The 22,002-nt window shown below is 45.6% G+C and overlaps 2 protein-coding genes across 4 annotated transcripts in view; one reads left to right on the forward strand and one right to left on the reverse strand.

Moving 5' to 3' along the window:
• GPR39 (G protein-coupled receptor 39) overlaps positions 1 to 18,608 on the forward strand; it is a 236,092-nt gene extending 217,484 nt beyond the window's left edge. For both annotated transcript variants that reach the window (XM_065525417.2, XM_065525418.2), the window contains one exon: positions 17,155 to 18,608. In XM_065525417.2, coding sequence (XP_065381489.1) covers positions 17,155 to 17,663 — 509 coding nt within the window. In that variant the 3' untranslated portion in view covers positions 17,664 to 18,608. The remainder of the gene's footprint in view (positions 1 to 17,154) is intronic.
• The window catches only part of LYPD1 (LY6/PLAUR domain containing 1), a 32,025-nt gene continuing 26,930 nt past the window's right edge, over positions 16,908 to 22,002 (reverse strand). For both annotated transcript variants that reach the window (XM_074008903.1, XM_045368197.3), the window contains one exon: positions 16,908 to 18,336. In XM_074008903.1, the coding sequence (XP_073865004.1) occupies positions 18,101 to 18,336 (236 nt within the window). In that variant the 3' untranslated portion in view covers positions 16,908 to 18,100. The remainder of the gene's footprint in view (positions 18,337 to 22,002) is intronic.

A 22,002-nucleotide genomic window follows, 5' to 3' on the forward strand; every position in this document is an offset into this window, starting at 1 on the left:
TTCTGGCTTGCACTGGTTTGCTTGGAGGAGTTATTTGGTTTCCTATGTCTTTCTCCATCCTCTCCCAGACTCAGCTCAGAACACCCACAGGTTGGGTCCCATCAAACCTGAGAGACCTGCAGACTCAAGTGTGGTCTCTTAAGTTTGGGAGGGCCGTGGCAAGACAGAGGAGGAGTCCTGTTCCTCACTCATGCAGGGCCAGCAGGCAGCCTCCCCAGAAAATAATTGGACTGCCCTTTGCCCTCCTGCCCTATCTCCATCCAGGCTTTAGAGCAACCTGAAGTTACTCTATTCCATGCACATCTTTCTGGGGCGGGATTGGGAAAGATGATAACTGATTTTTCTCCTTTAAGTTTGAAATCATTTTTCTAAGTACCATTACCCTAGAAAACCACTTTCTAAGTACCATTACCCAATATAAATACCATATATTTTCTAAGCGCCATTACCCTAATAAAGTAATACATAGTAATAAGTGTTTGTGTGTGTGTGTGTGTGTGTGTGCATGCATGTGTGCAATCAATTCTAGTTTAGTCCACACAGGATAAGACCTTGGCACACATGTTAATGAGATTCAATTTTTTCCGCATTTTTCAATAGACACATATTGAGTCCCTACTGTGCTGTACTAGGCATGTGCTGGGACACAGGTCTTGCTCTCCAGGTGCTCAGAGTGACCCAGTCATGGACATTTATCATTCACATCATGTGGTTGTGCTGTCTTGGAAGCAAGAACAGCATCTGGGAGGTTCTAAAAAGGTAGGGAGCCCTTCCCAGAGGAGAGGATACTTGAGCTGGTAGCCGTTTCCTGGAGTCTGTCTTGGACAGAGACATGGAGCGTCCTGAAATTAAGAGTCATTGGAAAAAAGCCGGAGCACTGGCCTCAGATGGGGACTGGTGATGAGGCTTGGAAGACAGGCAGTAGGGAAGTCACAAAAGGCTTGGATATGATGCTATGACGCTGGGATTGTGGTGTAAGTCACATGCCATCTGGATGTCTTGTTACAATGCAGATCCTGACCACAGGTCTAAGGTGGGGCCTGAGCTTCTGCATGTCTAACAAGCTCTTGGGATATCCCATGCACTACACTCTGAGTAGCAAGAGGGAAGGTGCCCAGGCATCACTGAGAACTTCCCATAAGAGAGTGATCATAATCCCTTGAACCTATGTACCTAGGAGTTCTAAAAAGCGTTAAGTGTATGGTCTAATTTGATTCATATAATATGAATTATGTGTAATGTGATTTATATGGTTCATGATTTTTACATGTACATCCTGCAGTCTAGGGAAGTTAAACAACTAGAGTTTTGTAGCTGAAAAGGGCTGCAGAAATTTAAGACAACCTGTCAATATACAGGCAAGGAAACTCATCTGTCATCTTTGAGGTCATTCCTGGTCTAAAAGCCCAAGTTTCTGTGATTTGAATGTGTTGCTCAAAGTTTTCTAAGTGTTCAAAGACAAAGGTTGAATGAAAATCTTCGGTCAGTCCTGGGAAAGGCCCCAGGCTTGCTTCCCTCTCTGGGCTAAACTCTGGAGGAGGCTGTGGGGCTGTATCTCTGGGTGACAGCGTTATAAACATGGAGACATAACGCTAGAGGTGATGCACTCGAACTGGTGGACACTCTTGATTGGAAGTTCCCAGTTTTCAGGCTGCTTCCACTCATTTTCTTTGCAACCTGGACCAAAGTGGTTCAATGATAGTCCGTCTTACTGTTTTCATCTGCAAAAATAGGGATATTAGCTCTCTCACTGCATGGTTGGGAGAATCAAATTGGCAGGCCTTCATGAATGTATTGTGCACCTACCACGAACCAGACACTATGCCAAGCACTGCAGACATAGACATAGGACAGATCCAGCCTCGAACCCCATGGAGCTCACATGGAGAGAAGACTGACGTCCAAGGCACAAGTTCCAGCTAATTATGTCCAAGTGAACAGAGTACAGCCAAGAAGTATGGGGGCAATAAGGACTATAACAGGAAGGCCTAACAAGGAGGTCTCATGCAGCTTCCAGGAAGAAGTGATCCTTCAGCAGAGAAGTGAAAAATGAATAAGAGTTAACAAGGAGAGAAGAGAGACTGACTGGGTCAGAGCCCTGAGGCAGGAGCAAGTTGGCTGGCACCAGGAACCAGGAGAGGGTTGGATGTCAGGAGCAGGTACAGCAAGGAAAGGAGGAAGTTCAAGGAGAGACTGGAGGAATAAGCCTGGTCAGATCCTGTAGGATTTGTTAAGGATTTGGGACCTTATTCTAAGGTTAATAACAAGCCATTGAAAGGTTTTAAGCAGGGAGGTGATGTGAACTGTTCTGTGACTTAAAATCATCCTGGCTTGTATGGAGAATAGCTTGAGCAGGAGTGACTGGGAGACTTCCTCCTAGTGTAAGCAGGAGATGACGGTAGCCTCGATTAGGGTTGTGGCAGTGGGGATGGTGAGAAAGGGACAGATTTGGGAGGTATAACTGGTAAGCTTAGGGATCGATTGGATGTGGGGGTGAGAGAGGAGGAAGTAAAACAGGATGACTTGCACGTTCCCAGCTAGAAAACCTCAATGCATGGCATTAGAGATTATTATGATTGGGGGTAGTGCAGAGAGGGCAGCTTTGGGTGGGTAGCTGATCATTAAGGTAGCTGATCATTAATTCACTTTGGACATGTCCTATTGTAGGTATAGATAAGCTCTCCAAGCTGTGATATTGAGTAGGTAGTTGGCTGCAGGGTTCTGTCCGTAGTTGTCTACTGATGCTGGTGATGTTGATTTGGGAATTGTATATCCCTAGAGATGGTATTTCAAGTCAGAGTGATGGAGGAGGTGCCCCAGGGAGAGGGAAAAAGAAGGGAAGTAGAGAACTGAGGGCAGCTCCTGGAGGTGCTCTGTCATTTGGTGATCATCAAGTGAGATAACAGATGAAGATTAGCTTTAAAAATTAAAGCAGGATGTTCTCATTGTTGCACTGTATTGTACTTCGTATAATAATGTGCATCTCTGACATTTACTGCTGCACTTGGATGGGAGAGATTATATCTAATGTTCACAAATCTGCAAGACTATTTCCTCCAAGTTATTTTTGCCCCTATTAAAAGAAAAACCCACCAGGAGGGATTTATTCTTATCATGTCATGCAACAGTAATTTCATTTTCAAATCATTAACAGGAAGGCATCCTCATCTGATCATTCGCACCTCAAAACCCTATCTTAGAAGCCTGATACCATCTCAACCTTCCTGAGAGCTTTACTGATTTCTGTTGAGACCCTCAGCTCTAAATCAAACACAGTGTGAGCCTGGCTTCTGTGTGCACCTCTCTTACTATCTCTCCCATCAGTTGATTTTGTTTTTCTGCCTCTGGTCCTGGCATTTGGCTGCAGATTATTCTGAGAATTTCATTGCTAACTTACATGAGATGAACAGGTAATAAGAAATGGAACTTATTTTCTAATTTATTTTGAAACTGAATTCCAGATTCTATTTATGGGGAGGGGCAGAGTCAGCCTATGATGAGTGAGAACAGTCTTTGACTCAGAATTTAAATGAAGTTTTGTTTCTTTTCTTTTCTTTTCTTTTCTTTTCTTTTCTTTCTTTTTCTTCTTCTCCTCCTCCTCCTCCTCCTCCTCCTCCTCCTCCTCCTCCTCCTCCTCCTTCTTCGTCTCGATCTGTCGCTCAGGCTGGAGTACAGTGGCACAATCTTGGCTCACTGCAACCTCCACCTCCTGGGTTCAAGCAATCCTCCCACCTCAGCCTCTGGGGTAGCCAAGGATTACAGTCATGCACCATCATGCTTGGCTAATTTTTGTATTTTACTACAAACGGGGCTCGCCATGTGGGCCAGGCTGTTCTTGAATTCCTGACCTCAAGCGATCTGCCCTTGGCCTCCCAAAGTGCTGGGATTATAGGTGTGAGCCACTGGACCCGGTCAAATGAATTTTCATAGGAAAGTATCCTTCCCCAGGACTGGTTCCAGGCCTGGCAGTGGCAGTGGGGTGGAAGTTCTTGCTTTCCATAAAGTAAATCCAATCAATTAAAAACAGACATTCTGCAGGAGTCTAGCTTGCCAGACTCCTATTCAAAGCTAGTTTGCTTCTTTTTAGCTTGTCTCTTAATAACAGAAAAGTTTATTGTTTCCCTTGCATGTAAAAAGGCCCTTCGTTGTCATAGAGAGGCATCAGGGGGATCTTTCTTTCTTGCCAGCTGACATTGTGTTCTTCACCATGACACCCACAGGAAGAAATTCATTCCTGAACTTGTGGCCATTTCAATCGAATTACCTTAATTTGCATTTGAGACTCAGAAAGCATTGACTTTTGGCCTCCTGAGGTATGCTTCCCAGACAAAACGGCTGGCTGGGGCTGTGTGTTTCGGTGCCTGAGCTCTGGACCAGGCTGCCTGGTCAAACTTCTGGCCCTGACACTTTCCTGCTGTGTGAGTTTGGACAGGTCACCTAACCTGTCCATGCCTCCACTTTTCTATTTGTATAAGAGCATTGGAATTCAGTAGTGGCCACCTTGTGGAGCTTTTTGTAAGGTTTAAATAAGCAAGTGCAAGTTAAGTACTCAGAAGAGTATCTGTCGTACAGGTACTATATTAATTTTAGCTGAGTATTACCTCTATTCTGGGGCAGATGATTGGATTGTGTAATAAGGAGTATGAGCTGCCATTGATCACTGCTGCTATGCGCAGTGCCTTACATGCGATAATGAGGTGGATACTATTATTTTATCAATTTCACAGAGATATAGGTCTGTGGTCACATAGTTAATAAGTAGTGGGGCTGAAATTCAAACCCAGGTCTATTTGACTCCAAATCCTAGTCCTCACCTCCCCACTGCTGCCTCCACTGTACACTTTGCATGAAGAATGGGGAGTAAATAAGCAAGGTCAAGGTTATGTGGAAAGGTCTTTTTGGCCAATTAACCAGATGACCAGGCAGTTCTAGAGCATCCCTGCCCCTTGTCATTTCACCTGAATGGGAAGCCTGTGAGCATAGGGAGTTGGGGAAAGGCTCAGAGCTCTAGGCCTCAGGGGATTTGGAATTGTTCCCTCATTTTGTAATCCTACCTTCTATCAATTTCCTCCTTTATTATGTCCTCTACTTTTTGTCCACTGCTTGTCTTTAAACTCCAAATACCTCTGTGTGTGTCTGGGTGTGTGTGTGTTGTGGGAGTTAAGACCTTATGGCAGACTGGGAAGAGCTCCATTACCCGGTAGTGGAAAAGAACTTTGGGCTGTTAATTAGGCTGTTAATCTAATCCTTTCTCTGCTACTGATTAGAAGGATAATCCTGAAAAAGTCACTGACTCTTTCTGGGCCTTATCTATGAGTTTGGGATTGAGGATTGGAAAGTATCTGACATCCTGTGGTTCTAGTCAGCCTTCTCCTAGATCTCTGACCTCTAGGAGTAGTCTTGGTGGCAGCGATAATGGTGGTGGTAAGGAGGTGGTACTGATGGTGGAGGAGGTGATGGAGATGAGGATGACAAAGGAAGTTGTTGTTAGAGGTGGTAATAATGATGGTGGAGATGGAGGTGAATTCATGGTGATTGTTACAGAGACAGGTGGAGGTGATGGTAGAGATGGTGGCAGTGGCTGTAGCAGTGATGTTGGGTAGAGGTGGAGGTGATGGTGGGGGTGGAAGCGGCATTGGTGTTGGTATTGGTGGTGGTATAGGTGGAGGTGATAATAATGGTGGGGGTATGCTAGCAGTGTTACTAGTGGTGGTGGAGGTGGAGGTGATGATGATAATGGCAGTGGTGGGAACAGTGGAGTTGGTGTAGAGGTGGAGATGATGGTGGTGGAAGCATTGTTGGTGGTAGAGGCGGAGGTGATGGTGGTGGGGGTGGTAGCGGCATTGGTAGTGGTATAGGTGAAAGTGATAATAATGGTGGTGGTATGGTAGCAGTGTTATTAGTGTTGGTGGAGGTGATGATGATAATGGCAGTGGTGGGAACAGTGGAGTTGGTGTAGAGGTGGAGATGGTGATGGTGGTGGAAGCAGTGTTGGTGGTAGAGGTGGAGGTGATGGTGGGGGTGGAAGTGGCATTGGTGTTGGTATTGGTGGTGGTACAGGTTGGAAGTGATAATAATTGTGGTGGTATGGTAGTAGTGTTATTAGTGTTGGTGGAAGTGGAGGTGATGATGATAATGGCAGTGGTGGGAACAGTGGAGTTGGTGTAGAGGTGGAGATGATGGTGGTGGTGGAAGCAGTGTTGGTGGTAGAGGTGGAGGTGATGGTGGTGGGGGTGGCAGTAGTGGCGGTGGTGTTGGTGTTTGTGGATGGAGGTGATGATGGTGGCCATAGGAGGAGCAGTGGTATGGTGATAGAGGTGGAGGTAGGAAAGATGGTGGTTAATGGTGATGGTACTGGTAGAGGTGGAGATGATTCCGGAGGTGACACGGTCATAACTGACAGTGACTCTTTTCTGACAGCAGTCACTGTGGTCAGCACTATCCCTCCAGTGTCTCCTTTGATCCTCACAGCAGATAGTGTTATCTCCATTTGCAGATCAGAAGTCTGAGGAGCTTGAATTTTAGAGAGTAAGGCTGAGCATCTTGGTGCTGGGTGGAATTGTTCTGGTCAGGTAAAGGCAAAGCCGGAGGTGTCCAAGGAATCCTTTGTCGGGAAATCTGTGGTAGGCATAGGGAGGGAGGGGAGTCAATACTGGCCATGTTCATGTTTTGTCCTTCCCATATTCCTTCCTGTGACAACCCAGTTGTACCCAGATGGAAATTGAGGGTTATAATTGTCAGATTTTATTCCCCGAGGCCACACAGCATAGAATGGCCTCCATGCTTCTGCACACATCCTTCTAAGTACTTTATTATTTGTCTACACATTTCCTTCTTTGGCAGCAGACCCCAGCCTTATGCTCTAGGTCTTGTCAGCTTCTCTGACAAGGGCTTATATCTTCCATGGTGGGGAAGGGCCCCTCGGGTGAACTATTTTGGCATAAGTGAATGTCCTCTGATATGTCTTTGGTAAATGGAGTTTTCTGTGTCCTGCTACACCCGTTGACCTGCATATGTACTTTGTACCCCATAGGGCCATCTTAGAAAGAAACAGACAAAAAAAGAGTTTTTAGTATAGAGAACTCAGGATTAATCAGTAGCAAAGGGAGCTTCAGGTTAAGGTCACCTGCCTTGAAGGTAGTTGTCAGAATCCAAGACTCCTCAACCTCAGTCTAGTTCTCCTTTAGGGCTGAGGGTGCTGGTCTTGTTTGGATGAGAAAGTGATCCCTTCTCTCCATTCTCTCTCCTTTTCTTCCTCTAAGTATAGAGATGGAAATGAGCCGGGCACTAGGCCCCACGCTTGAAGGACTAATACTGACCTCTTTGGACAGAGAAGCTGGCTTCAAATGGATTCCATAGACCTTTACCAGAGCCCCTCACCTGGAACTCTTTCCCTCCTGCAAACATTTATTGAGCAGCTACTATATAAAAGTTTTCTGTTATGCATTGAGAATACCACAGTGAAGATGGAGCATCTTGCCCTCCTTGAATTTCTGGTCTAGTTTACACTGCAGTGTTATGAGGATGTGGGTGGGAATGAAAATTCCTGGTGAACTCATGGAAGGGAACTTGATGTAGACTTGTGAAGTCAAGGAAGGCTCCCTGGAAGGAGTGACATGTAAGCAGAAACTTCTGGACTAAGATCTGGACTAAGTGTGGGCAATTGGTGTGAGAAGAATAGCAGGGAGGAAGGAAGAGAGAAGGAGGAAACGCAGGGGATGGAGGAGGGTGTGGTCTTAGTAAAAGAGCAGCATGTGCAGAGGCATGAAGGCTAAAGAAAAGAGATGGGGGAGGGAGCCTAGCAGGTCATGGGGACTGGGGCATAGAAGAGTGACAGCCTATGCTATGGACTGAACCGTGTCCCTCTCAAGTCATATGTTGAAGCCCTAACCCCAAATCTGACTGTATTTGGAGATGGGGCTTTTAGGAGCTGTTGAAGTTTAGTTGAGGTCATAAGGGTGGGACTCTGAATAGGACGAGTGAACATAAAAGGACAAGGAAGAGAGCTTCTCCCCACCTCTCTGCCCTTACTTCTGCCATGTGGGAGAATGCAGAGAGATGGTGGCTATCTGCAAGCCAGGAAGACAGCCCTCACCCAGCACCAAATCAGCTGGCACATTGATCTGGGACTTCCCAGCCTCTGCAACCAGGAGGAATAAAATTTCTGCTGTTTATCCCATTCAGTCTGTGGTATCTTGTTATGGCAGCCTGAGTTGATGAGTACACCCCATATCTGGACAAGGGTGGACAGAAACTACTTTCCTGCCTTGAGTCCTTGTTGCTAATTCTGTAGCAGTAACAAGAAGTGGTAGCTGGTGTCTGGTCTTACCTTTGGATAACCTAGGTCAATACTATCTCCCAGCTCACACCTCATTCTCTCTTCTGGGCCGGGTCAGCTGTAAAAACACTCCCCTGGAGGAAACGCTTAGCTCTGTGCTCCACCCATGCCGGGCCTCCCCAGGCTGGGTTGAAAGGCCAGGCCCTGGCTAGTCACTCCTCTGTCTCAGTCACAGACTTTGGGGGCTGGTCCTACCAGGGTCTGGGAGCCCACTCAGTGACTTCCGGAAAGGAGACAGTGAGAAAGCAGGGTCTGTAGGCATGCTTGTTTTTCTCCACACGACTGAAACGCCCATGCAGCAGAGGCTTGGCTGAGTGCACTGGCTGGCTTCATCTGAGGGCTGCATGATTTCGCCAGGCTCTAAAGGGAGCTGGGCCAGTGCAGACAGCACCTGCCTGGGAAGCCCCATGTTTGGACTCATGGGCTGTGTGAATGTGGGCACCTCATTCCCCTTCTCCGGGGATTCTGCTAGCTCATCAGTAGACTAAACTCTGAGGTCTTTTCAGTGCCAGCATTCTAGAGTTTTAATTCTCTACTATTTATAGGGAGCTGAATTCTATTAAAAGTGCAGCCTTTCAGCTGTTAATCAGTGTTTATAAGTGGCATGGCTAGTGCCTGTGTGGTATGCATCGACTCGCTGTTTTGGTTGCCCCAGCTGCAAGCGTCTTCATTACATGCTCTGCAGCTTCCCCGGTGGGCTTGGAGGACATCATGCCCCTCGTTATCACCACCCACTCCTGTGCTGTGCGTTACTGGGGAAGAAGCATTTGGCTTCACCTGCCAGGCTGAGAGATAGCTACAGGTTTATGTAGCTACACCACATTGGAGGACTTACTATCAGTGGATTGAGAATAGATTGCGTAGAAAGTCACACAGCTACTTACAGTTGAGATCTACATAGAAAAATATTTATTTAGCAGATTCCAGGTGATCATTTATCACATATCATAAAGGTACAGGAGCACTAAACCACAATGATGACCCTAAATGCCATTTACTTTGAGTGCAAGTGTCTGTCCTACAGTTTTCAGACAGGAGGGTTTATTTTAGAAATATGTGTTTGTTATGGTAGTGATTGATAGTTTTTTCTTCTTGTACTGAATCTTGTAGAGCAGAATGAAATAGCTGTAATGCTTAGCAAATTGCAGCCCATTTGGAATCTGGCTTCTGTGGCACATTTCAGAGGCCTCTGTACTCAACGTGGTAGATGGAGTTGCACTGGAGAGAGCGTTCTTTTCTGGGCTCCATCAAACAGCTGGAACAAGGATGAGACCTCAAACCTTCTGTCTTAATGGACAGAGGCAGCCATCTGTGGCATTTATATCATTTTGAAGTTGTGGCCTGTGCCTTTCTAAAACCAAATCCCAACAGTTCTTCTGTCTTCGCCTCTAGGAAATTCCTCAATAGGAAAGAGGGCGTAAACAAAGACCTCCGAGCTGCGGGTCACTGGAAAAGTGATTGCAAGGTTTCCAGGAAAGTCCTAGCTTGGACTTAGACCATGTCAGAGGACATGGTACCTGGATTTAGCTCTCAGGGAAGGTGCAATCAGTCCATGGTCAACTGCATCCCATGCATTGCAGCTCCCAATGCCTCTCTGCCTCCTTTGACAAACTCGGCAATGGGTGGAGACTGCCTTCCCTGCCACCTCCCTGTTAGCTATTAAGGAACTTGCTTGCAGCTGACCCAATTGCCTTCTCAAGATGATCCGAATAAATAATGGGAGGGGAGAGGTGTGGGCTGGGAATGGCTGCGCATGACTTGATTTGTGGTGATCTTGAACAAAGATGGGTAGGGAGCAAGAGGGAAAAACTAGAAAAGAGATGCCACTGCTTGAAACATGTATAGAAAGAGGAGAAATGGAAGCCAAAAAGGAAAGGTGGGGAAAAACAAGAGGAAGGGGAAGGGAAAAGGAGACAGAGGGAGAAAGGAGCAGGATGGGGAAGGGCTGTGTGTGGAAGTGAGTGGGACTGCCAGGACGGTTGTCTAGGAGTGGAACCAGAGGGAGGGAGTTTGTAGCTACCGTCTGTTCTGACTGTAGACACTGATGAAAACATGATGCTTCAAAGGCTTCAGTGACAGTGCTAGGGCCCCTACCAGTGCCCACTGAGCCAGGGGCTCCACCTCAATGTATGCTTCTCTTAGACCAGTGTTCTCCAACTTGTGTGAGCAGCAGAGTCAACAGAGGGTTTGTTAACCCCAGATCATGGGCCTCACCCTCAGAGTCTCTGGTTCAGGAGATCTGGGTTGGAGCCTGAGAATTTGCATGTCTAAGAAGTTCCCAGGTGGCGCTGATACTGCTGTTCCGGGGAACCCTCCTTTGAGAACTCTGTCTCAGCAGTTAAAGACTAAACCAAGGTTGGTGCTGATTTGGACGCCTTAGGGTCATACAAGGTCAGTGAGTGAGATCAACATCTCAGCTGGCTTGCAGAAGCAGATTACAAACACTAACATACAAATTGAGAAAGCGCTAAAATCTTTTATTGGATGTATTTGTCTCTTTCGGGCTCTTCATTCAACTAACCATATGCTTACTTTCCACTGGCAACTGCTATTTAAATGTCAGTTGACAAGCAGATGCTCCTCACCCTACTACATGCAAGTTAATTTATTGTCCACAAAGCCTGATGGAGTGCTCTCTAGCCATGCTGGTTTCCCACTGTCCCCGCCCACTCCTTTGTCGCAACCATACTGAGCCTTGCTGCTCACAGAAGGTAAGCTGCCTTTGTGTTTCTCCATCCCCTGCTCATGCCGTGTCTCTGCTGGTGATGGCCCTTCCCAGGCTCTTACTCTCCTTAACTGTCCGCGTGAATGTTCTTGCCTATGGGAATGTTCATCCAGCTCTTCTTGTTGCTGCAATGCTGCTTGGCTCAGACCATTCTCCTAGCCCTTAGATAAACCAGGCTGTGGCCACCTTGTCCAGCTCAGCTTTGTATCATCAGTACCTAGGACAGGATCCTTAATAGGCCCCAGCCATCAAGAAGCAATTGCCAACTAAATAAGCAAAATACAGAGAACTTGAGTGGGGGGATAAGAGGAGGCGAGGGGCTGGTGGGGAGATGGAGATGTCTAACCCCTGCTCACTATGGTCAGGATTAGAGAGAAATTGAAAAATAGAGGCAGGAACAGGCAGGAGGAAGACAGAGCAGGCATATAATAATCCCAGAAATCCTAAATCATCATCAACATACCCCTGCATCCTCAAGACTTCAATGATTCTGTAAAATGGGACTCCAACAGTAGGTAGAAAAGTGAATATTTGGAATTTATTTAAATTACACAAAATATCTTTGCCTGGGAGGCGGTCAACTTTCCAGAAATGTTGTGCTTAATGAGAGGTAAGTATCCATTTTTAGTCGGTACTTATGTAAGATGGATGGACAGATGAATGGATAGAAGAGAGATGATAGACAGATGCAGTCATTGTAGGCTAGGTCACCAAGTCATGACCTGAAGTGATATTTTGTTTTAATTTTCTTTGGCTCCGTTGGGCTGGGACTTTACCTTCCTTTGGGCAGGAAACATGTTCTCCAGAGTTTTGCCAAATGCCTGTTCTTGGAGGACCTGGTTCTAAAACTGAAGCAAGACAGTGCATAGAAAATGTGTTGTATAGACCTGCCACTTGCTGTATCCCATGCTGTGAATGGTCAGCACTTGAGTCTAAAGCTGGGAAAAAAAACCCCCTAAAATTGCAGTTAAAAAAATGGGCTTGCTTGGCAATCGAGGGTAGAATCCAGTGTTCTAAGTAGTATGGCCACTCTGACCCCAGGAGATCTTGGGCAAATCACTTAACCTCAGTTTGCCTATGTGTAAGACAAGGGAGTTACAAGGCTGCTCTCAAGGTCTCCTCTTGCTCTCCTGTTCTCTAATGACTCTAAGATGGAATTCTGGGGAACACACTAGAAGTTACTTTGACTTTAAAGGTTAGAGGGGAGAAAATAGAGCATGGTGTCAGATACATCAATGCCACCATGTCCCAGGCTGCAGAGCTTAATGCACTTCTTAAGATTAAACCAAGCAGACTGCCTCTAATGCTGTTGAAATGTCAGCCTTCAGTTCAGGGTGGTGGTAGACATCTGCATTACTTCTGTTTTTTAAACAACGTTACTCTGCCAAGAATGAATCTGTGTCATGATCTAATGGCTCTTGTCATTTTAGTGTAGTGATCAAGGAGGAAAAATGAAAGTACTTTATGTGGAAAACCAGATAAGAAGGTATTTCATAACCCAGAGTGCAAGGCTGTCTGGAGTATAATACAGATCTATCAGGAATTCAGTTAAAACAGTTTACCTGCTTTCCATGAGTGGGTTCAGTTCACTGATCTTCATTCAAGTTCACGCTAAAGTTATTTAACTGCGGGCTGTACATTACACCACACCGACCAAAGAATTATAGAGGTTTTCCAGGTCTAATATACAAATCCATATTGATTGCAGCCAAACATGCATTTAGTCAAATCTTTAATACACTCTATTAGGGCGTGGATAAGACTTTAAAGCTTTGTCTTAGCCACGGGGTAGCTGGGCTAGAGTTGAACCAATCGTAAACTGCCAGAATAGAAAGTTACCTTGGGATGCAGTATGTATTCTCAACAGCGTATTATCTAGAACAACAAACTTTTTTTTAATGTAAAAATAAGCAATTACTTGTCGTTATAAAATGGCAAATTTTACAAGGGGGCAAATTTGGTTTTCTTCCCTTGAGAGGCTCACCTCCATTACAGTGCTCAATGACCCATACCTCACATTTGTCATCGGCTGTACCTCTGTGCCTAATGCTCCACTTTCCTAGAGCAAAACTGTCTTTCAAAACACAGGAAGAAACGCGCCAGCCATTTTTCCCACCTCCAGTTGAGGTAGGGGAAGTTTATCCCAACAGCCCTGCCAAGTAGTTGGCATGATCTGCATTATTCTAGGATAGCTAGACAAAGTTTAGAATGAGAAATGCAAAATACATCCTTGTGCTTTCAGGATTATTTAGGTTTTAAATGATTTAGAGTTCCCTTATATGGAAGGCTTTCTAGGGAAAGACTGGCTAAACCTGTTCCTCACTATAGCTGAGAATGCATGCTCAGAAATTTAATTCAGCAGTGGTTGCATTGTAGTGTAATAAATACAGGCTATTTGGGAGCTTCCTTGGGGCTTCCTTGGTTTGATATGACTGTCTGGGATGTGGTTGTTAAAGGGACAGTTGGGGGAATGGGAAACGGGAGAGTCTTGCTACTCTGGGGAGGGGCTAGGAAGGATTCTTCCAGTGGATGTCCAATACTGTAGACACTAGCCACGTGTGCCTGTTCCCAACTGAGGCATATTGTGTGAGTAAAAGCTATACTGGGTTTCAATGACTTAGTATTAAAAAATGTAAGACATTTCATCAACAATTTTTACATTGATTGCATGTTGAAATTACCTGTGAAATAATTTGAGAGTGTATCGGGTTAAATAGTATTAAAATTGATTTCACCCACCTCTTTTTCTCTTTGAATGTGTCTACTAGAAAATTTAAAACTACATATATGGCTCACATTCTATATTTTCAGTGGACAGCACTGTACTGTATCCATTTTACATGGTGGACTTGTGGTGTTTACTTTCTTGCTTGTGTTTCTGTATTTTTCAAGCTGAATGTATAGCAGACAATATTGTGTTTTGAGAAAAAATATATAGCATGGACTGTGGAGTCTGGCAAGGATGTGTCCTAGCTATTGCACTTGGGCAACTAACTTTCTCTGAGCCTACACTCCGTCATTTGTTAAATTAAGAGAATAACTACTTTGACCTCACCAGGTCAAAGCTCTCCGGGTTGTTGTTAGGAGTGAGAAATGCATGGGAAAGTAGCAGAGTGCTTAGCACAGAAACTGGCATAGGAAAAACTCAGTAATAAATATTCTGCATTTTTGTAGGTTATATCAAAACACCCATCTGGTGCACAATGTGAAAATCTGTCTCCATTTCTAACTCAGGTCTTTGTCTCTCCTGTTCTACAAGTTTGTCCTTGCTATTATATCTACCTACTTTTACACCCAGAAAACCGAACTTCCCCTTCTTTGCCTCATCATTGCGACTCTGAGTTGGTTTTCTGTTAGATTTGTTCACACTGAGCTTCTTCCCACTTAGTTACTTTAGCTCATTTTTGACTTCAGAGCAGGAATTTTATCCTGGCTACAAACCGCGCCACAACTATCTACCCCTGCCCTTTGCCTTGTACCTGGAGGCTGGGTCTTGCTTTTTACTGAACTCTGCTGCTTTTGATGGGATGATCAGCAAAGGACAATTGACACCAGGCCAGTGCATGTGGGAAGCTGTCAGAAGCGTTAAGGGTCATATAAACAAGAGATCAAGAGAACCGAGGAGCGAAGACAGGACAGAAGAAAAGCAATGTTATCATTCTCTCCCCTTGTTTCACAAGCCTGCCTTCTCTTCTCACTGCCTTTGTCTGTTGGCTGTAAAAGCTGTGCTATGTTCAGCTCATGGTTAGTACAAGGTGTTTCTCATCGCCTTTCTAGATTCTCACCGCCTGAAGTACAACCTCCCACGGTATAGCACCGTTCACATCTAAAATGGCACTCAATTGCCATATTCTGGCCAATAACTCCTCAGATGAAGATGGTTGTAGATGTTCTCTGAAATGCAGTGACAGGGAAGAGAAAAATATGCAAACTTTGTCAAAATATGTGGCTTCCTCGGGTATGGTCTTTTTCCTAGTTCCTTCAGAATTAATGAGCCTCTCAGTCAGAGCGGAATGAGATGCAAACAAGGAGCAGGAACTTAAGATAAATTTGGAATAGCACAGGTGGCTGGGGGCACCTGTACTCCTCAAAGAAGTGGGAAAAAAAGTCCCTGATTTCTTACCCATTTTTTAAAAATCAGAAATACGTTTGTTGTTGTTGTTCCTATCCAGCACCTGTAACTAGGTGATTCAGAATAAACTCTTGAATTAAGGTGGTATTTTTTTTTCACCATTTTTTCATCAGATCAATATGTTACCTCACCTATTTTAGTTTCAGATTTACTGGATGTTCTCAGGAGAGCAAACTCAAAAAAATAAACAAATTGGTTTATATTTCAAAGTTTAGACTGGGAGTTGACAGGAGAAACCTGCGCCTTGCTCACATATAGATTTGTGGAGGATTTGAACACAGCTAGGGTCCCCTCCAACAGCAGGGAAGGAATACCCAGGCCAGTGCATACAGGAGGCTCACCTCTGGATGTGTGAATGTGGCTGGCTGTTCCTGGAGCATTTATTGGCTTATCGAGACAGAATTTTACTCTGTCAGCCAGGCTAGAGTGCAGTGGCACATTCATGTCTCACTGTAGCCTTGACCTCCTGGGCTTAAGTGATCCTCCCACCTCAGCCCCACAAGTATCTGAGACCAGAGGTGTGTATGTACCACCATGCCTGGCTAAGTTTTTCTTTTTTTTTTTTTGTAGAGATAGGGTCTTGCTATGTTGCCTAGGTGGGTCTCAAACTTCTAGGCTTAAGTGATTCTTCTGCCTTGGCCTCCCAAAGTGCTGAGATATCAGGCGTGTACCACCATGTCTGGCCCCCATTTATTAATAAAATATTTACCATGGGTCATGGGCAGGAAGCATTCATTGCCAACTGTCACTTCCCTATGGTTTCCTAGAAAATCAGAGGATTGAAAATGTGAGTAAATGTTTCTTACTACAATTGAAATAGAGGAAGGAAGCATTTCTGAAAATGCAAATCCTGCTTTAACATAGCAGTTCTCTACAGGGGAATTTATTCTGGGTGTCTTGGCTTCTTACAAAAAGAGAGCAAATGCTCCGCAGATACCCTGATCTTCCTTTTTTCTTTTTTCTTTTTTTGTCACTGTGGCTAAACTCTCAAGAAACCTGTGATTTCAGTTGTTTATGGTCTGTGTAGCATCTTTATCGCTGTCAGAATTGCAGAACTAGTGGTGGTTACATAAGTTGGAATACAAACGTGGACATGCAAACAAATGTCCATGCAGTAAACATTTGATCTACAGAAGGGGCGTTTGAGTGGTCTCTTCTCTAGGGCCTGATTTCTTCTGGGCTGCTGACAGCACAGCTCAGAGCTGCAAAGGAAGGGGAACATGTTACTGGCTGAACTTGAAGGAAGTTTTATATTTGCCATCTCTGAATAATTCTTTTTCCCCACATGAGGGTGGAAGAGATAATGAATCTACAAGTGTCTGAAAGAAACACATGTGCTGTTGCGGATATGAGCATCACGATTATAGGTGTGCATACCTAGCATGTATATGTCCAGCAAACATTGAGGTGACAGGCTATTCCTGATTTTGCTTCCCCTGAAACCGAATGCAAAACCGGTGTTATTAAATATGCTGCTTTGTTGCCAAAGGGACACTACTTCCATTAGATTTAAAAATATCACTAGGTCGTCTTTGTGTGGACATCCTTTAAAATACAAACACTGCTTTATCTAATGCAGCTATACTGCATGTATACATCTTTTTCTTTAAAACAAAAAGACAAAACTAGATTTATGGGTAACATAAAATGCTTTCTGGATACACAAACACCAATGAAAACATGTTTAAAAAATTGACATCAACCGGTATAAATACACTGTCTAAAGCATTTAATGGTCTTTAACACAGTCAACTCCCCCGGGTTTGAAACAGTGTTAAATTCTCTCTTGCTTGTGGCAAAAGCTGTCAAGTCCAACACTGAAAAAATTGGTACCATTTCCTGGCCAGTAAGCACAGAACAGAGGAGCTAAATATTTTATGGTTTTATTTATTTATTTACTGTGTTCTCATGCTGTGTTTTTCTCTTTTCTGTCTCTCCCTCCTGCTCGTGTCTGCCCAGGGCTGATTGTTGTGACATTGGCCGTATGCTGGATGCCCAACCAGATTCGGAGGATCATGGCTGCAGCCAAACCCAAGCACGACTGGACGAGGTCCTACTTCCGGGCGTACATGATCCTCCTCCCCTTCTCGGACACGTTCTTCTACCTCAGCTCGGTCATCAACCCGCTCCTGTACACGGTGTCCTCGCAGCAGTTTCGGCGGGTGTTCGTGCAGGTGCTGTGCTGCCGCCTGTCGCTGCAGCACGCCAACCACGAGAAGCGCCTGCGCGCCCACACGCACTCCTCCACGGACAGCGCCCGCTTCATGCAGCGCCCGCTGCTCTTCGTCGCGTCCTGGCGCCATTCCTCTGCAAGGAGAACTAAGAAGGTTTTCTTAAGCACTTTTCAGAGTGAGGCCGAACCCCAGTCTAAGTCCCAGCCATTGAATCTCGAGTCACTAGAGCCCAACTCAGGCACGAAACCAGCCGATTCTGCTGCAGAGAATGGTTTTCAGGAGCATGAAGTTTGAATGAATGTCAAGTGAGGGAGCCTTGAGTGGGAACTGGCCCTCCTCCCCCCAACAAAACGCCACGCTCACTCTGCAGTCTCAAAGTATGCCCCCATCAGGGATGGAATGGACACTGGAGGCTTTGCAAAAGGCAGATGCCCAGCTCAGTGACTTCTAAGGGCTGACTCTGCCAGCATGGCCTTGACCCTGGCTACACAGACACGGGGGTGAACTTTCACGCCACCTCCTTCCTTGAAGTACATACTGACAATTCAGCCAGACTGAATTTATTCAGAATGCTTTACACTGCCTCATTATTTGCACAGGAACAAAGAGAGAACATGGACTCCCGCTCCCTACCCAGAAAAAAAGGACACCCAGAAGCAACTCAGGGAGGTGGGGGGTTGGGGGCGAGGGCTGGAAGAACAATGCGGGAGGGGGCGGCATCTCCTTCAGCTTCAGCAGTGTGCCGAGAAGAGGGCTAATTTGAGGAGCAGGATCGTGGTGGAGAGCCCTGGCCTGAGGGCCGAGGCAGAACTTCCCCTTTTCTTGGGCCTTGGCCCGTTGCAAAGAGGGGTGTTGCAGCAGCTGATGCACACTGAGTTCAGTTTCCCTGGCGAGCAGAAGGACTGGTACCCGGCAGAGGCGATGAGACAAGCCGCTGATGACGCACAGGATTTGCGGTACATGATCCCTGCAACACAGACCCAAAGGAGCCGAGTTAATGTGCACTGGCAAAAAAGATACCTGTCCCTCTGTCCAAATCCAAATGGACGGCTCTTCCTTACTCCTCCCCCAGCCCAGAGACTTGGTGAGGCCAGGGAGGTGCTTCGGATCGTCTCACTGATACTCAAAACACACAAGATAGATGGTGAAAGAGACAGGCACTATTTCATTAGTTTTAACCAAACTGTTCCAAAAGCTATTTGAGATGCCAATACCAGTGAATAAAGAGCTGTTAAAATGTAGGTCTGTATAAGTCAGAGTTCACATTGTGTACAAGGCAGTTTTTTTTTTTGGTTCAAACTGTCTCATGCCAGTGAGGACCACAAGCAGTGCTTCTAGATCTTATCTCTGTTATTGCTTTATAAACGGCCACAGAGGGATGGCTCTCAACTATGTGTTGATGAAATCCTGAGGTTCTGTGAAGACAGACCAAATCCCCAAGGGGAATAAATATATTCCTACTGAAGGGGCACCTGGCTGTGTATCCCTCACAGTCTTAATTCTCAGACGCTCTGCCCTCAGGACACATGGCCATCTGCCAAGCCAGCACCACGCAGCTAGCACTCAGTGACACATACTGGGTGCAAAAAGGAGTGTCCCAAGATGACTAGGGGGCCTGTCTCAAAGAGCATGTGTGGCCTGTCAAGCTGTAGTCATCAAATTAGGGTGTCTTAATCATTTGATTTCTTAAAGGTGGAAGTTTACTCAATTCAAATAATACTAGCTGAACTTATTTAAGGGTTTTCCTGTCTCCCAGGCACTATTCAGACAGCTGTAATGTGTCAGCTTCTTCACTACCCCCAAGCAACCCCTACGGGGGAGGCCCTCATGATCACTACCATTTTACAGATGCGAAGCCTCAGGGCCAGAGAGATTCAGTAACTTGCCCAAGGTCACAGGAAGTGGAGCAGCTGGGATTTGAAGCCAGCATTCTGGCTCCATGCTGTCAAGACTGTGTTACTGTATAGCAGCAAATTGGATTACCAACTAACCACAAAAATGGTTGGGATATTTTAGGGGGAGGGGGCTTTACGCTGAAGATAGCTCTTGTTGTGTGGATATGTATGTGTTTTTTTTTTTTTTTTTTTTTTTTAAATAAGACAGAGTCTTGCTCTGTTGCCCAGGCTGTAGTGCAGTGGTGCCATCTCGGCTCACTGCAAGCTCTGCCTCCCAAGTTCACACCATTCTCCTGCCTCAGCCTCCCTGGTAGCTGGGACTACAGGCACCCACCACCACGCTGGCTAATTGTTTTTTAGTAGAGATGGGGTTTCGCCGTGTTAGCCAGGATGGTCTCAATCTCCTGACCTTGTGATCTGCCCGCCTCGGCCTCCCAAAGTGCTGGATTACAAGTGTGAGCCACCGCACCCGGCCATATATGTGGCTATTTTATATTAATGAATTCTTTTTTTTTGGACAGATAATATTTAATACTAAAGCTAGACTTAGAATTCAGGTCTTAATCCTGTTTGCTGCCTTGCACAGCTGAGGGATATAGCATCCTACTAGTAACCGGGTCTCCTTACCCACTCATTTCCTACAAGTGTATGGGCAGGTGTGGTTTTGGTTTTGGCTCCCGCCTCCTTGAGAATTGCCACTTTGGGTGCTGTAGAAACAGTAAGGAATGAAACTGCCTAGAACTTCCAAGCGGGAGGTAAAGAAGTACTTTAGATTTACCTTAAAACATGCAATTTTATGTCATTTTCCCCCTCTAACTGCATGTTTGTAGGGACTGATTTTCTAAGACCATTACAAAATCCTGGAAGGTGGCTGCTCTGGTAAGCTAAAGCCGAGGTACAGAGGATGCCTGTATCCATGTGTGGGAGGCACTGTTTGATTTCTAAGCAATACACTTCAGGGCATTGCCCATTTATAGATTTCCCATAGTCTCTACATTTGCCATCCATGGCCCTTTTTAGGAAATCATTCTACTCTTTTTATTCCTAAGTCTGAAAAACACTAACTGGCATTTATTTGCCACTTCCTCTACAATGAAGTTTTTTTCTTCAAGTGAATTTTTAAACTTAAAAATTTACTGAATATGTTTTTCTCTTTAAAAAAAGTCAGTAGTGTGAAAATGGCCGTTGAGTACCCCTGCCAGTTCCAGGCCCTCCACCGTGCCCCTGGAGGCAGATGCTGTCATCAGTGTGGCGTGCTTTCTTCCAGGCTGGTTTCTCTACATTTACATATATGCCCACGGAGAAATTAGGCCCGTGTGTTCGCGCACATTTGTTAACAGTATCACAACCTATATGCTACTCTGCGATTTGCATTTTTATTCAGTGACATGGCTGGGAGCTTATTTATTTATTTTTTTTTTTTGAGACGGAGTCTCGCTCTGTCACCCAGGCTGGAGTGCAGTGGCCGGATCTCTGCTCACTGCAAGCTCCGCCTACCGGGTTTACGCCATTCTCCTGCCTCAGCCTCCCGAGTAGCTGGGACTACAGGCGCTCACCACCTCGCCCGGCTAGTTTTTTTGTACTTTTTTTTAGTAGAGACGGGGTTTCACCGTGTTAGCCAGGATGGTCTCGATCTCCTGACCTCGTGATCCGCCCGTCTCGGCCTCGCCAAAGTGCTGGGATTACAGGCTTGACCCACCGCGCCCGGCCGGGAGCTTATTTTTAAGGCAAACTTTGCAAGGTTAAGGATCAGTGATGAGGTAGGTTAGTTGGATACATAGTGTATGTCATTATGAAGAGATGGACTAACAGAGCCATAATCTTTACAGCTGCTGAGACCCTCATATGTCATTAGTCAGAAACAATTTATCTTCATAAGTGGCACCATCTCTGCTCACTGAAAGTTCAGCCTCCTGGGTTCACGCCCAGGAGAGGTACAAGCTCTCAAGTTGATGGTTCATGAACTGAGGGCACCACAATGAGGTTTTCTGAAGGGGAAGGTTGACAGCTCCATAAGAAAAGGGGCATTTACTAGATGCTCCAAGAGGGAAGAAAGAGAAAGGTATCTGAGGTCAGATAGGTGTGTCCATTGCCAGGGTGGCTGCTCTAGGCCAGGCATCCTGAGGAGGCCCAAGGGCCAGCAGGTTTCTAGGCATGAGGGCCATGAGGCTCAGGGTAGCTGTGGGCTCCTATGAGCCTCCCTTGCTTAAGATCTAAGTCTGGAAACTGGCACGAGAGATGCTTTGGGTGAGACTGGATGTAATTGAAGAGGTTTCTAACCAGATGAAAGGAAATGTGGAGCTAGGCATCAAGGTAAGTGACAGGCAACTGGCTGGTGTCGGGCTAAGGAGGAGCTAACTTTGGAGACGTTCAAGAAGAAAAAGTACGCTAGTTCTAAACTGGACAGTGGCAGAGGAAACAGGTAGGAGTTGTGGCGCTAATAGAAATTGGGAAATTTGAGATTAAAGAGGGTTTTCAGAAAACAAAGGCATTTTACTTATCCTTTTGATGAAAATTCATGTGGTGGAAATAACACGGTACCTCCTTTGAGAGAGGTGGGATGGGGCTGAGTGGTGAGGCTGGGGCAGAGGGACTGATATTTGGAAAGGCTGATGTTTGCAGTCTGCAAAGAAGTGGAAATAAGTCACCTCTCCCACAGCTTCAGACAAAGAAAAACTGTCCAGGTTCATTGTAGGCACTTCAGCGGGCAGGCTGGCATGGGAACGGAGGTCCAGGGA

Source organism: Macaca fascicularis, chromosome 12 (assembly GCF_037993035.2).
Source record: "Macaca fascicularis isolate 582-1 chromosome 12, T2T-MFA8v1.1".
NCBI lineage: Eukaryota > Metazoa > Chordata > Mammalia > Primates > Cercopithecidae > Macaca > Macaca fascicularis.